This window comes from Lissotriton vulgaris, chromosome 3_1, assembly GCF_964263255.1.
Source record: "Lissotriton vulgaris chromosome 3_1, aLisVul1.2, whole genome shotgun sequence".
Lineage (NCBI taxonomy): Eukaryota > Metazoa > Chordata > Amphibia > Caudata > Salamandridae > Lissotriton > Lissotriton vulgaris.
In genome coordinates, this window is record NC_141689.1 from 1563815392 (window position 1) to 1563830986 (window position 15595).

The following is a 15595-nucleotide window of genomic DNA, read 5'->3' on the forward strand; positions in this document are numbered from 1 at the left end:
CCAAGAGGACCGCAAAAGACGTGCAGATGATGGACTGAATGCAAAGCAAATCAAATATTCTCCCTCAGTCAATAGATCTGGGTTAAATCCATCGCTCTTTTGCTCACCATGCCAGCCCAGTTTAGACCCAGCCATATGCAAATCAGTCTTGACCCTGAGGCTCATGGGAACAGTCCAGACCGAACTGCCAAGCCAGGTCTTCACTGGACCGGAAACAAGCATCCTGGAACCACGGTCTACGGCCAAGTCCTTGGGCCTCTCAGCAGCCCCACGTCACACCCACGCTGTCTTGTGTGGCTATGGAATGAGCTTCCAACTGCTCAAATTGCCTCCCAGCCACCGAGCTATGCATGCTCCCTAGCCTTTGCGTAAATGATGGCGTGGTACCCATAGACCTCCTGGGTCAGGTAGCCAGCAATGTGGACCGTTCACCCCCAGACCTCCCATCAGGCAGTTGCAGCCTCCAAGCCCTCCTAATTTGCCCCTTTACGATCATGGGCATTCAGTTGGTGGCAGGATCTGCCATCACCTGCCCCACTGGCAGGTGATGGCAGATCCTGGCAGTTCTTAACATTGGACAGGTGGGTCTTACAGATTGTCCGAAAGGGCAACTCCCTCCCCTTCGAGACTACCACTCCCTCTATGGCACCATCTCACGACGGCTGATGAGGATCATTTGTCCTTGCTCTGTGAGGAAGTCATGGTTCTCTTGGCAAAGGGAGTTCTAGAGAGGGTTCCAGTGACAGGAGTAGGCGGTGGTTGCTATTCTTGCTATTTTCTGGTCCCCACAAAGGCCTTCGTCTTATCCCAGATCTACGAGCCCGCTACTTGGTCCTCAAAAAGGAGAAACTTAGGATATTCACAGTAGCTCCGGTCTCGTCATCCCTGGACCCAGGAGACTGAATGGTAGCGTTAGAATTGCAGGACGCCTATTTCCACATTCCAGTCCTGCCTTCCCACCAATGCTAGCAGCGGTTTACAGAAGGCCATGAGCACTTTCAATTCACTGTGCTCCCCTTTGGCATTATAAGCACTCCTCTTGTGTTCACCAAGGTGATGGCGGTGGCTGCAGGTCATGTACGGATATAAGAGGTGCCAGTCTATCCCTATCTTGATGATTTTCCATTGAAGGCAGGCTAGCCCCCAGGTTATCGTGTCCCAACTCCAGACTATGGCGAACCTTCTGCCCTCGCTGGGGTTTACTATCAATGTGCCGAAGTCAGACCTGACTCCCTCTCAGATGTTCACTGTCATTGGAGCTGTTCCCGACACAGTGCTGTTTCGGGCTAATCCTCACAAGTCCAGGATATTCAGGTTGTGATACTGATGTTTCAGCCTCAATCCTGGATTTCGGTAAAGCAGACTCTGGGGCTGTTGGGACTCATGGCCTTCTGCATTAGGTTTGTGGCACTTACCTGATGGCATGTGCAAGCTCTGCAGTGGGACTTGAAGTTCCAATGGGCACAGCATGAAGGTAACCTCTCTGACAATGTCCAGATCTTGGAGAGCACTTCTAAGGATGTGCAATTGTGGTTTACGAACCACGATTGGGTCAGTGGAGACTCCTCTCAGATCTGACAGTAGTGACAAATGTCACTCCTGGGAAGGGGCAGCGATCTGTGAAAGGTGGAGATCAGAGGTCTTTGGTCTTGAGCAGAATCCGGATTCCAGATCAATTTGATGGCACTCTGTGCGATGAAAGCTTTTCTACCCTCCATCAGGGGCAAGGCTAGTATGGGTGGTCATGGACAACTCCACCATGTGGTACTGCAACAAACAGGACGGTGAGTTTGTGGCCCCTCTGTCAAGAGCCCAGTGTTCGTGGACATGACTGGAACAGCAGGGTATATCCTGGTGATTCAACACCTGGCAGGTTCACTGAACGCCAGGGTGGACAAATTCAGCCATCAGTGCCTAGCAGATCACGAATGGCGTCTCCATCTGTAGGTGGCACAAGATCCGTCAGCAGTGGGGAAAACCTTTGTTAGATCTGTTCGCCTCTGTGAACGCAGAATGTCAGCGTTTTTGCACTTTAAAGTTTCCAAGGTGGCTCTTGCTCGAGATGCTTTTTGTCTCAAGCGGAGCTCAGGTCTCCTTGTTCGCCTTTCCGCCTATATCACCTAAGTCATTCTTGTGGCTCCGTACTGAGCACGAAGAGTGGTATCCCGAGCTTCTGAGCAAGGTCATCGATTCCCCCATTAGGCAGCCACTTCAGGAGGATCTTCTGTTGGCAGTAGCAGGGGATGGTCTTCCACCCAAATCTTTTGCATGGAGATTGAGCGGCGGCAGTCGAGAGCTTTCAACCTTCCTGCCGAAGTCTGTAATGTCATTCTAGAACCCAGGTAGGTACAAAAACAATATCCCAACAGGTAACAGTAAAAGACAAATAAGCATGTATGCAGCAAGCATTACAATGACAGAAATAAGGAGACCACTATTTAGTTGATAGAAGATTGTAGATCATCTTATATTTAGAAATTAATAATAATGGTCGGGCATATACAGTTAAAGCAGCACTGCATAGAACAAATTCTGTGACAACCATATAGCACTTGGTGCTCAAGAACGTGTCTGTGGCGAACGTGGCGACACATGTGATAGGGTGAACAGCGTGGACGGCACACAGTGAACAATGGTGCAAATAATGTACAGTGGGTGGCTCAAGTATTGTGACACAGTGACATCACTAGATACAACGATTTTGTAATTTGTATTGAGCCACATTGAGAGGTACGCCTAGTAATGCGCTGTTGAGTCGATGGCGTTTCGATCCACTCGAATCTGGATCGTAATCAGGACTGGGTTGTCTTGTTTAGGTAGTGCTGTTAATTCAGCGATAACACGTTGGAAACCAGGACTTATTCAGGAACGGCGAAAAGTGCCGCATCAGCCTGGGGGCAGGGAAAACAATGCATCATGGCCGTCAGCGATCAACCGGGTATGGGGCACGGGTCCTTGTTCGATCGACATGCCGGCTGGGGAGTCAATCCGGGGGTCTGTGAATGCCATTCGATCGAACAAGGACCAGTGCCTCCTCTCTGCTGAAAGTGGTCACCACCCTTTCATGTAGGGCAGCCCGTCAACCTACCCTCTTTCTATGCTCCCCTCTGAAGAAGAGGAGCAACTCCCCCCTCTGGACCTAAAAAGAATGTTGTTGTACTACCATGACCGCACATGAGAGTTCCAGGTGGACAACCAATTCTTTGTGTGGTGTGTTGGTGAAAAGAAAGGCTGGGTGGTGCAGAAGCGAATCATCTCTTGCAGGGTCATGCTCTGCGTTAAAATCTGCTATGCATTGGCCAAAAAGCAACCCCCCCCCCCCCCTCCTTGAAGACTTGCAAGCTTTTTCCAACAAAGCTAAAACTGCGACAACTACGTTAGCACATGACTTCCGGTCCTGGACATCTGCCTGGCAGCAACATGGACTTGCCTGCACACATTCACCAAACATTACTGTCTGGACAGTCCGGTTCATAGGGATGGGTACTTCGCCTGTTCGGTTTTGGAGGACTTCCTTGGTGAAATTGGTCCGCAGACCCACCACTGGGGATGATATTGATTGTGTATCTATTAAAAGGTAAGGAATCTGCCGCTAGAAGTCTCGATCAGATGAACAAGTTACTTACCTTTGGTAACACCTTACTTGGTAGAGATCCTATCTAGCCGCAGATTCCTCAGCGACTCACCCATCCTCCCGGCTCTGCGGACAGATTTCTAGGGTCAAGACTGATCCCTTCAGGCCCTAGTTTATCCACACCAGTGTCCGTGTTCTTCAATGCTCTGCGCGTCTGTCACGAAAAGTTGAGAAAAGTAACTGACGTCCGAGCGCCTTGGTGACACCTATATAGGTGCTGTGGACATCACTTCTGGCGCGGATGACGCTTACGGAGGCGATCGCCACCTACCAACTCTCGAGGGTACTGTTTACGAAAAATCTTCGGGATCCAGTTGGATGCCTGGGAAATTCAAAGTTAAGGAATCTGCGGCTAGATATAGTCTTTACCAGATAAGGAGTTACTGAAGGTTAGTAACTTGTTCTTCATGGCCTCTAAGGAGGCTATGCTGTGCAATTTTGACCCTCTTCCAGCTCCCTCTGGCACACCTTTGGGTCCAAAGGATCCCTAGGAGCCTCCAGGCAGGTTGCTATCATTCAATCCATCCTCTGCACCATCAGAGCCTGTATATCCTGCTTCTGGTTCTGCTTGAACTCTGGTGCCGATATCCGTTCCAGCTCTGAGAATTGCATGGTCCCTTCTTTGACACGGCTAATACCTGTGCTGGTGTGGGATCTGGTGGTGGCTTGATGTCTGACCACAAACCAAATCCATCTCGACCCTGACCAAAGTTGTGCTCTGAGTCCACACCAGCATAACTTGTTCTTTGCAACCTGATTCTGAAATATACCACTATTACCATGGAGCTGTCGTCAGAGGATCCATCATCCAGAGTTTGATTCGCAGAGATAGCAGTGGTGGAAATGGGGATGATTTACCCTTGCAACATGATGACAGTATTTATGTGAACCTACAGGAGGTCAGTTTGATTGACACTTTCCCTGATACATGGTTAATTTTTTTGGCCTGTTTGCCTCCTGCATCCTGCTTTTCGACTACACTAGGTATCATATTCAGGCTGTGCACAAAAAAGTCAGTGGGCTTAGCACAAAGGAAACCTGTCCGATTCCAACCTGTTTTCTGAGATCTGCAGTAATGGCTGCTCAACTACAAATGAACCAGCGGCAAACCCCTCTCTCTGCCCTACCCAGTGGTGACCGATGCCTCACTGCTGGCTTTGAGATCAGCGGGAGGTGGAGATCAGAAGACTCCCATCTCCAGTGATAATCCAGACTCCATATCACCCTGTTTGAGTTGCTGGGCGTTTACCTGTCACTGATGGCGATCCTACCAGTTAAGAGGAGCTGGTGAGGTTCTCAAGGACATCACTGTCATGTGGTACTGCAAAATGCAGAGCTGAGTGGGGTCCTGTGCCAAGAGGCTCTGCTCTTCTGAAGTTGGCTGGATCGTCCGGGTAGCTTCATGATCCTTATGGCAGGATCTTTAAATGCCAGGGCAGATCAAATCTTCCAGAGGCACCTGGCAGATCACAAATGCTGATTGCACCCCAGAGTGGTACCAGGAATCTTCCAACAGCAGGGGAACCTTGGCTGGATCTTTTTACCACAACCTAGAATGTCAAGTGTCAAAACGTGTGTGTGGTGAAGTGGGTTGTTGATGTGTTTCAACTAAGCATTTCAAGAAGTCTTTCATTTTAGCAGCAGCAAGGCTAGCATGTTGTGTGTGTTTTCAGGTCCCATCATATGTCTGCAATTGCAGTGATATTGTGAGGATTCCATTGTGTTTCATCTTAGAGTAGTGCAATGGTGAGGTACAAGTAGGTGTTTTAAAAGTGTAAACTCTGAACTTTGACAACTATTACTTTTGTTTTTCATCATGGTCTATATACACACACTGTAAGTCTTTTTATTTTTTGTGCTCCCAGGTAGCTAAAATGCTGAAAGACTACGAGTGGATTGCTTCTGAAAAGAACTTGTTTGGCCAGGCAAACACAGCTTATGATTTCAAAACCAACAACCCTAAGGAAGCAGGTCAAAGGTTACAGAAACTCCAAGAGAAGAAAGAGAAGCTGGGGAGAAATGTCAACATGAGAGCCATGAACATGCTCACGCAGGCTGAGGAAAGGGTATGTTCATTTTAGTGAGCTGCTGAAAAAACTGCAGTATGGCATTGTCAACATTTTCAGGACTGGTGTAAAATAATGAATCCAATATGTATAGTAAATGTTTGTATTCTAGAATATTGTTGAACTATGTACTCATGGTCTCATCAAGTGATGATGGCATCCAAAATGAACCCTCTCGAGGATTGCGTTTAAGGCCCAGATCTTCACATTGGTATTTGAGACACACTTGAATATTTCCCCATTGGTGGCTGAGACACCCAATCTGACTACAGGGAAATAATTGTGTGTAGCTAAGAAGATCACACTAGATAACTTGTTATAGCAAGTAATAATTTCCACACAGTGACCCACTCCCTGTATCCTGGGGCTTAGTGGCAAATGTTTAGTGTCCTGGTTTGCGGTGCTATAAATAGCCGATCCAGGACAGTGACATAGAGAATGAATGTACAACGAGGGGGGGACATGGGTACTACAGGCCTTGCAACACTCTCAAGCATCATTTTCCATTTTATTCCACATGCTCCAGTCCTTCCTATCAGAGGGAGAATATGTCATTTAATTTGAAAAGATTGTATGACTTAAGAGTACTGGGTTACAGTTTTGAATGATTGGTATAGAATCTTTTACTTTGAAACCAGTTATTATTGTTTGTTCCTTGTCTGGTCGAAACCTCAGTTGGTTAAAAAAATAAAGATCACTATAAAAGTATATTTTGTCCTTTCAAGCTGTTATGCGCTAAACAAATATTTTCCTTTTTTGCCAGTACAATGATTTGATGAAGAGAAAAAGAATTGTTGAGAATGACAAGTCAAAAATTCTTTCAACCATTGAAGAACTTGATCAAAAGAAGAATGAAGCCCTTAATATTGCATGGCAGAAGGTATGCTTTCATCAAGTTATCAGTTGCATATTATATTTGTTTTGGGATTCTGGTGTGGATTTTGAGTTAATGACCTTAAGGCCTACTGTGTACCCACCCCTGATCCATTTTTTCCCCAGACAGTTGTGGACTGGAATCTATTTTGCCTTCAGGTGCTTGGACGTTTTCTCTGCACAAAGTTTTTCCACATTTCTCTGCACCTTTACTTTTTCTAATACTCTTTATACCAGTCGCGTCTTGCTGTAAAACTATGGGTCTATATGCACATTTGCTGCAGTAAAAAGAATGTTTTGTTGATGACCCTCATAAGGCAAGTGTCTCTTGGTAAAGCAACCACTATCCATCCATTTCCACCAACGTGACTGTCCTACAATTGTAAAATTCCAAAAGACCAAGGCAGCAGACCAGGTCAAGCACTCCAGATCCTGTAGTTCTAAATTCAGGGTGGTGCAAACTTCTTCCTACACCTGCTACCAATAGGTGTATAAATCAGAAATACACAAACATAAAATGGAAGGTGCACACAATTAGAGTCAAAAAGACAGTAATGTATTAAATATCTTCTTCTTTATTTAATAGTATTCATCGGACATAGGCACAGCCAACGCGTTTCGTTCCATTTGCCTTTAAGGAACTTCGTCAGGGTGAATAAGTATAGTTCAGTGCTGTCACCAATATTGGACAGAAATGTGAGTATCAAACAAGCAGCTTCCAATTGTGGGTCAAAGTCATATGACCTGTAGAGACGGTGTCCTCACTAGGTGAGATTGAGTTAGTCCAGTTGAAATCCTAAAGTTGTCTTCCAAGTTCGCCAAGGCTGACTGGTGTCAAGTATACGATCAGATGATGTGTACAGTTGAACTTTAGCTCCACGGGAAGTCTAGTGGATCCCGTGGGGAATTTCCCTATGTTCCTCGTGACTTCGTTCTCCGGGAAGGGCCAATTGTGTAGGCGTGACCGCCACCAGTCTGTCATGTAATACGGTGTTCGTGGGAATAACCACCGAGCACCTGTAATAGGGTGCTTGTGTTCCGAAATCCTGTTTCTCTTGGCGAACTTGGAAGACAACTTTAGGATTTCAACTGGACTAACTCAATCTCACCTAGTGAGGACACTGTCTCTACAGGTCATATGACTTTGACACACAATTGGTAGCTGCTTGTTTGATCCTCACATTTCTGTCCAATATTGGTGACAGCACTGAACTATACTTATTCGCCCTGACGAAGTTCCTTAAAGGCAAATGGAACGAAACGCGTTGGCTGTGCCTATGTCCGATGAATACTATTAAATAAAGAAGAAGATATTTAATACATTACTGTCTTTTTGACTCTAATTGTGTGCACCTTCCATTTTATGTTTGTGTCCTACAATTGTAGTTAGATCCTTAGGGAATTAGTACGCATGGGCCGATTTTCGATTAAACAGAAGTAATCAGAGTACTTCAGGTAATAATCTGTTTCTCTTAGATACGGAAATACCAATAATTATAAAAAATAAACTCCTGCTCATGTAATTTGGTGAGAAAAAAATCCTACTGTAGAGCATATTTAGCGAGTGTGCACTTACTATTCGTATTCTGTATTTGTCTCTATTTCTTAGCGCAAAATGCATCCTTGCATCCATTTTGGGCGCAAGGGTGCATTTTGCATTAAGAAAATAGTGCTAAATGCAGATAGTAAGGGGGGGGGGTCCTATCCCAAGATTATTTAGAGAGCAACTACTCGTGCTCTCTATTTGTGTTCTGTTTCATTTAGCTCTATTTCTTAGCGCAAAATGTGCCATCTCGTCCATCCGTTTGTTCACTCTGCAGCCACAATCTCACACTCCTCAGCATTACTCTTTCCACCAGTCCCTTTCCTATCATCCCCATGCAAAGACTTTCTTTACTGCTGCCCATAACTTGACCTACCTTAGTGTTAGTTTGTCTGATACCATGCTCAACTTCGGGCTTGGCATCAAAGAAGTAAATCATTTCCAACATTGATCCTGACTTACCGAAAGTATGCGGAATGGCAACCGAAGACTTGATCCTTTGCAGCCTATAGTAACACCTAATAGAAGTATTCAAACCATTCCCAAAAAAGTGATGCTGATGCTTACAGAGGAGTCCAAAATACAGGAGGATAAAGGGATTGAACATTTCAGGACCACACCCAGTTTGAGAGATCTGAAAGAGACACGTTAGTGATAGATTCCTTACCTTAGAATATCCCCAGGCGTCAGACTGGATCCGGAAACTTTTGCGTAGCAATACCCCTGCGCGCCGGTAGGCGTCGTCTGCGGCTCCGCGTCCGTCGTCGGCGTCGTGAGCGCCGGGATGACGTCGTCGGAGTACTTAGACGGCGCCCATGCGCGCTGACGTCAGTTCTTCTTTTTTCCGCGCCAGCTAGCGCAGATCCGGAAGAAGCTCTACCCCCAGTCACTTTTTGACTGAAAGTTTTTTGATCCCTTTTGATCTTCTCTTTAGTCGACTTCTCGACTATCGGTGCCAGGGATGCCCGGGTTCAAGCCTTGTTCGAAGTGCGGCCGACTCATGTCGGTCACGGACCCCCATCGCCGGTGCCTGAAGTGCTTAGGCCTCGACCACGACGATCGATCCTGCTCCGACTGCCGGGCCCTGACGTCGAAGGCTAGGCGGGAGCGGTCCCGCAAGCGCCTCGAGCTGAGGCAGTCGGCCCCGCGCCACTCCAGGTCCCGGTCCCGGTCCCACGGGAGGTCGAGGGACAGGTCGCGAGGTCAGAGTCATCGACGTTCCGGAAGTGGACACCGATCGTCTGGTTCCAAGTCCCCAGGTAAGAGGCATGAGAGGTCGGAGCGACACCATCGATCCTTCGACCCGCCCCGACGCTCGCACGATGCGGCCGGGGGCTCGAGCGACACCGCCCACGCGGCTCCGCGGGAGTCGCAAGCGTCGCCGCCTGCCCCACACCTTCGGGTCCCTGAGCACGGCGCGTCGCAGGAGGAGGTCGAGAGGTACCTCATGGCCATGAGGGCCCTCCCTCCTCAGTCGGTTCCCGTGGCGCCTCCGGGCCGATCGGTTCCGTCTGGAGGTCCTTCCGGGTCGGGCGCTTCGGCCCCGACGATGTCGGGTGCTTCGGCCCCGGCGCCGCTGACGACTTGGGTCCGGCGCCGCACGACCTCGCTGAATCCGGCTCCGGATCCGGGACCTCGCCGGTCGACCTTACGACCTCGCCGGCGCCGTCCCTTCAGGTGTCGTCCCCGGCAGCCGATGTGGTTGCCGCCCCCAATGTCTCCTACGGTCCTGCTCAGGAGTCGGAAGGGCGCCGCTGGGCGCCGATTCCGTCGGCCCTTGGAGAATTTTATCTCCACGAGGAGGCCCTGGCTGTTAATCCTGGTTTCCAGGAGCCAGGTGACGAGGAGCAATGGGAGGGGTCCGAGGACCCTCTGGCACGTGATTGCCAGTCGCACCAGGACTGGACATATGAGCTTGGGGAGGCCAGTGGTATTGACACCTCGCCAGACACTGGATTTACGTCGCCCCCGACTGTGGCTTCGGAGGCGGGTTCTGCTTACAGCGTAGTGTTGACGAAGGCAGCTAAGGCCTTAAACCTTCAGCTCCCCGTCGCGGCCGTGAGAACTAATCTCCTCACTGAGGTCCTCAAACAGCAGTCCGGCTCCACGGAGCCCCTCCTGCCGTTCAATGAGGCCTTGTGTGACGTTCTTCTGGGCACTTGGTCCAAGCCCGCCACAGGCCCCCCTGTGGACAGGAACGTGGCCAGACGCTACCGCCCGGCACCGGGCGACCCATGCTTTTTGTCCACCCATCCCACCCCCGAGAGTCTGGTCATCCAGGCCTCAACCTCCCAATCCGCATTCCCGTTGGCCCCGCCCGACAGGGAATCCAAGAGATATGAACAGTTCGGGAAGAAGGTTTTCTCGTCTGTGCGCTTAGGGCTGCGTTCTGTGAACACCGCCTGTCTCTTGGGCCGCTACACCCACACCCTGTGGGACACGGTTGCGGAGGTGCTGCCTAGATGCCCGGAGGAGGTCCAGGCTAAACTCAGCCAAGCCCTGGCGGACGGCCGAGATGCAGCACGCTTTTCTATCCGGTGTGGGCTGGATACTACGGACTCACTGGGCAGGGCGATGGCAACGACGGTGGCGGTTCGACGCCACGCCTGGTTGAGGTCCGCCAACTTCTCGGCCGATGTCCAGGCCACCCTCCTGGACATGCCGTTTGATGGCCGTCGCCTCTTCGGCGACAAGGCAGACCATGCGCAGGAGCGTTTCAAGGACTCCAGGGCCACGGCCAAGTCCTTGGGCCTTACGGCCCCACGCCAGCAATCGGGTGCCTTTCGCTCCTTTCGTGGCCACGGAAGGGGCGCCCCACCACGTACCGTCAGCCACGCGCCGCAGAATGTCCAACAACGCGGTGGCGGACGTGCGAACCGCCGTGGCGGTGGTCGGGGACAGCGGCGAGGCCAGTCCACACCTCCCTCAGCAGCCCCTGCCTCAAAACCTTCCTAGTCCGACCTTTCAGGCCCATGTGACGCCTGTGGGAGGCAGGGTTCGCCATCACCTCTCCCACTGGCATACCGTCACTTCGGACAGGTGGGTGCTGCAGATTGTCCGAAGGGGCTTCTCCCTCCCCTTCGAGTCATCCCCTCCATCCATGCCACCTCAATACCACCGTGTGTCGGGGGATCACTTGCAACTTCTGCAAGAGGAGGTTTCGGCCCTCTTGGCCAAGAGGGCCATAGAGCGCGTTCCTGGGCCAGAAGTAGGACGTGGTTGTTACTCCCACTACTTTCTGGTACCCAAGAAGGGCAAAGGGGGCCTACGCCCTATCTTGGATCTGCGGAACGTCAACGGCTTCCTCCGGACGGAGAAGTTCAAGATGCTCACTTTGGCTCAGGTCCTGGCTGCCCTGGACCCAGGAGACTGGATGGTAGCGTTGGACTTGCAGGACGCCTATTTCCACATCCCCGTCCTGCCGGCCCACCGGCGTTACCTGCGGTTCACGGTAGGCCAAGAGCACTTTCAGTTTACCGTGCTCCCCTTCGGCCTTACCAGCGCCCCACGGGTGTTCACGAAGGTGATGGCGGTGGTCGCAGCCCATCTGCGCAGGCAGGGGATATCAGTCTTCCCCTACCTCGACGACTGGTTGTTGAAGGCGGGCTCGCCCCAGACAGTCGTCAGCCACCTCCAGACTACGGCCGACCTCCTGCACTTGCTGGGGTTCTCCATCAATGTGCCGAAGTCACACCTGTGTCCCTCTCAGAAGCTCCTCTTCATCGGAGCGGTTCTCGACTCGGCGCAGTTTCGGGTTTACCCACCTGAGCAGCGGGTTCGGGATATTCAGGCTCTGGTTCCCATCTTCCAGCCGTTATCCCGGGTCTCGGTCAGGTTGACGCTGCGGCTTCTGGGACTGATGGCCTCCTGCATCCTTCTGGTGCGTCACGCCAGGTGGCGGATGCGGGCTCTGCAGTGGGACCTGAAGTTTCAGTGGGCCCAGCATCAGGGCAACCTGTCCGATCATGTCCTGATCTCGGAGGGCACTGCGAGACAACTGCAGTGGTGGCTCACGGACCGCGACTGGGTCAGTGGCAGACCCCTCTCCCTACCCCAGCCGGAGCACGTAGTTGTGACGGACGCGTCCCTCCAGGGCTGGGGGGGCCACATGGGAGAGGCGGAGATCAGAGGCCTCTGGTCTCCGGCGGAGTCCCGGCTTCATATCAACCTTCTGGAGCTGCGGGCGATTCGTCTTGCACTGAAGGCATTCCTCCCCTCTGTCCGGGGGAGCGTAGTGCAAGTGTTCACCGACAACACCACCGCCATGTGGTACTGCAACAAGCAAGGCGGGGTGGGGTCGTGGACCCTCTGCCAGGAGGCTCTGCGCCTCTGGCAGTGGCTGGAACATCAGGGCGTGACCCTGGTGGTTCAACACCTGGCAGGCTCTCTGAATGCCAGGGTGGACGAACTCAGCCGCCGGTGCATGATGGATCACGAATGGCGTCTGAACTCGGACGTGGCGCAAGGTCTCTTTCGGCAGTGGGGAGAGCCTTGGTTAGATCTATTCGCCACAGAAGAGAACGCGCAATGTCATCAGTTCTGCGCGTTGGAATTTCCAAGGCGGCACTCGCTCGGAGACGCTTTTCGTCGCGAGTGGAGCTGCGGTCTGTTGTACGCCTTTCCGCCTATACCACTTCTGCCCAGAGTGCTGAAGAAGATCAGGCGCGACCGGGCCCAGGTCATCCTTGTGGCTCCGGACTGGGCACGAAGATACTGGTATCCCGAGCTACTCAGCATGTCAGTCGATCCCCCGATTCGTCTGCCTCTTCGGGAGGACCTTCTGTCGCAGCAGCAGGGGACGGTCCTGCACCCGAACCTGTCCAGTCTCCACCTACAAGCTTGGAGATTGAGCGGCGGCAGTTGAGGCCATTTGACTTGCCTCCTGAAGTCTGTGATATCATTCTGGCAGCCAGGCGTCCCTCCACAAAGTCGGTATACGCCTGCCGGTGGAACAGATTTGTGGCATGGTGCACAGCAAAGGCTGTGGATCCTCTCTCGGCACCCCTTTCGGAAGTGCTGCTCTTTCTTCTTTCCCTTGCCCAGCAGGGCTCTGCTCTGGGCACTCTTAAAGGGTACCTTTCTGCTCTATCAGCCTTCTTGAGGCTACCAGATCAGCCTTCTTTATTCAAGTCCCCTATTGTAAGTAGATTTCTGAAGGGCATCACGCACATGTTCCCTCCTGTTCCCTTCGTGATGCCCCAGTGGGACTTGAATCTTGTTCTCACTTATCTGATGTGTGCTCCCTTTGAGCCACTGCACAACTGTCCTCTCCGTCTCCTTACTCTGAAGACTGCCTTCCTGGTTGCCATCACCTCTGCCAGGAGAGTGAGTGAGCTCCAGGCTCTTTCTTCTTCTCCACCTTTCCTGTCTGTTCATCCTGACAAGGTGGTGTTACGTACACGACCTTCCTTTCTGCCCAAGGTTGTCACGGCCTTCCACATCGGGCAGTCCATTACCTTGCCCACTTTCTTTCCGCCTCCGCATCCCTCGAAAGAGGAAGAGAGGCTTCACCGTCTGGATCCAAAACGTGCGCTCTCCTACTACCTAGATCGCACACGCCAATTCCGGGTGGATGACCAACTCTTCGTTGGTTACGTGGGCGCAAAGAAGGGTAAGGCTGTGCACAAGAGGACCATCTCCAGGTGGATCATCTTGTGTATCCAAGCATGTTACTCCATGGCGAGGAAGGAGCCCCCGGTTGGATTGCGGGCTCACTCCACTCGGGCCACGGCAACGACAACTGCCCTGGGCCGCGGTGTCCCCCTGCAGGACATCTGTCAGGCAGCCACGTGGGCCTCGCTGCACACGTTCGCAAGACACTACTGCCTGGACAGTCAAGTCAGGAGGGATGGCTTCTTTGGCCGTTCCGTCCTCCAGGACTTTCTGGTGTGATTATTGGTTCGCAGACCCACCACCGGGGTTGGTATTGCTGGGGTATCTATTCTAAGGTAAGGAATCTATCACTAACGTGTCTCTTTCAGATGCACAAGTTACTACTTGTGTAACGATATATCTGTAAGAGACATTAGTTAGTGATAGATTCCTTACCGACCCACCCATCCTCCCCGTTCTGCGAACCGATATCTAGGGTTAAGGTCATCCCCTTTCAGGGCCCTAGTTTCATGGCACCAGTGTTGGTTCTATCATGGCTCTGCGTATCTGGCGCGGAAAAGCTGTGTGTCAGAACTGACGTCAGCGCGCATGGGCGCCGTCTAAGTACTCCGACGTCATCCCGGCGCTCACGACGCCGACGACGGACGCAGAGCCGCAGACGACACCTACCGGCGCGCAGGGGTATTGCTACGCAAAAGTTTCCGGATCCAGTCTGACGCCTGGGGATATTCTAAGGTAAGGAATCTATCACTAACTAATGTCTCTTACAGATATATCGTTACACAAGTAGTAACTTGTGCGTCAAGTTGAATCAGGTATTAAAGATCAAGAGGGCGCTGTAGATTTACCTTCTATCATCACTTGCTCGAACATTTAAAACTACCTCTGACGCTCTGTGGCAATCTGATAACTTGGTCAGGCCCACTTTTTACAAACAATGGCAACATACATATCATCCATTAATAGCAGATTAGAAAATCTAAGTGCCCTACTTTACAATATTTAAAGAAAAATATAGGACATTAGTGCCCGCATACAATTGTCCAAGGGTTGTTGGTATAGTCCAGGTCCTACCAGTAATTTTGTTTTCTCTGGTAATGGACTTGAGGGGTATGTCTGCCATGACCTAGCATATTTAGCTCTCCCTTTGCTATTATAAAAATAAAAAATAAAAAAAAGCATGAAGGATAATGAGATCATTTCAATTGCTGTGCACCCCGAACAGCATGGTGAAACTCCCCATGGGATCTATTTCTCCTCATTACTTCCCTTTTCTGTGTGTGATATATTCCGCATCGCACATAGAAAAAGGAAAATGCTTTAAGAATTGTTTTGGTACGGGAAGGTACACCTTCCTGCACAAAACAATCCTGCTGTTAACACAAGCACCCTTAGAGCAAGGCGCAGGGGTGCCTGTGTTGGCACTGTGCAGCCTTAAATGCACCAGCGCAACGAGGGAGCAGCAGTGCCTAATATCTTAATAGATATGGCGCATTTCTGTTTTCTCTGTTTTACATAGCAGAAACTTTGCATGCTGACCTGCTGTAGGAAAGGGCCACTTTTTGCATGATTACCTCCCACTTTTTGCCTGACATCTGATGCAACCTGACTTGATGTGCCCCATGGTCGCTGCCAAACAGGTTCCCACCGCCTGTGTTCTTTCCCATGACTGCACCTTTGTATCTACATGTGGCACATCCATGGCCATAGGTAATCCCCTTGTACAAGGTACCGTGGGTAGCAAGAGCACTGTGACCAGGGAAAGGCCCCTAAGGGCTGCAGAACCTATTGTGCCCCCGTACCTTAACACCCACTCACTGCCATTGCAGGCTGTGTGTTTTGGTGCAGAGAAAAGGGAAGAGTTGA

At 51.0% G+C, this 15595-nt stretch overlaps 1 protein-coding gene across 1 annotated transcript in view; it reads left to right on the top strand.

Moving 5' to 3' along the window:
• SMC2 (structural maintenance of chromosomes 2) overlaps positions 1-15595 on the top strand; it is a 380518-nt gene that overhangs the window by 255285 nt on the left and 109638 nt on the right. Inside the window, exons 21-22 of the mRNA XM_086962048.1 lie at positions 5500-5700; positions 6464-6580. Coding sequence (XP_086818174.1) covers positions 5500-5700; positions 6464-6580 — 318 coding nt within the window. The remainder of the gene's footprint in view (positions 1-5499; positions 5701-6463; positions 6581-15595) is intronic.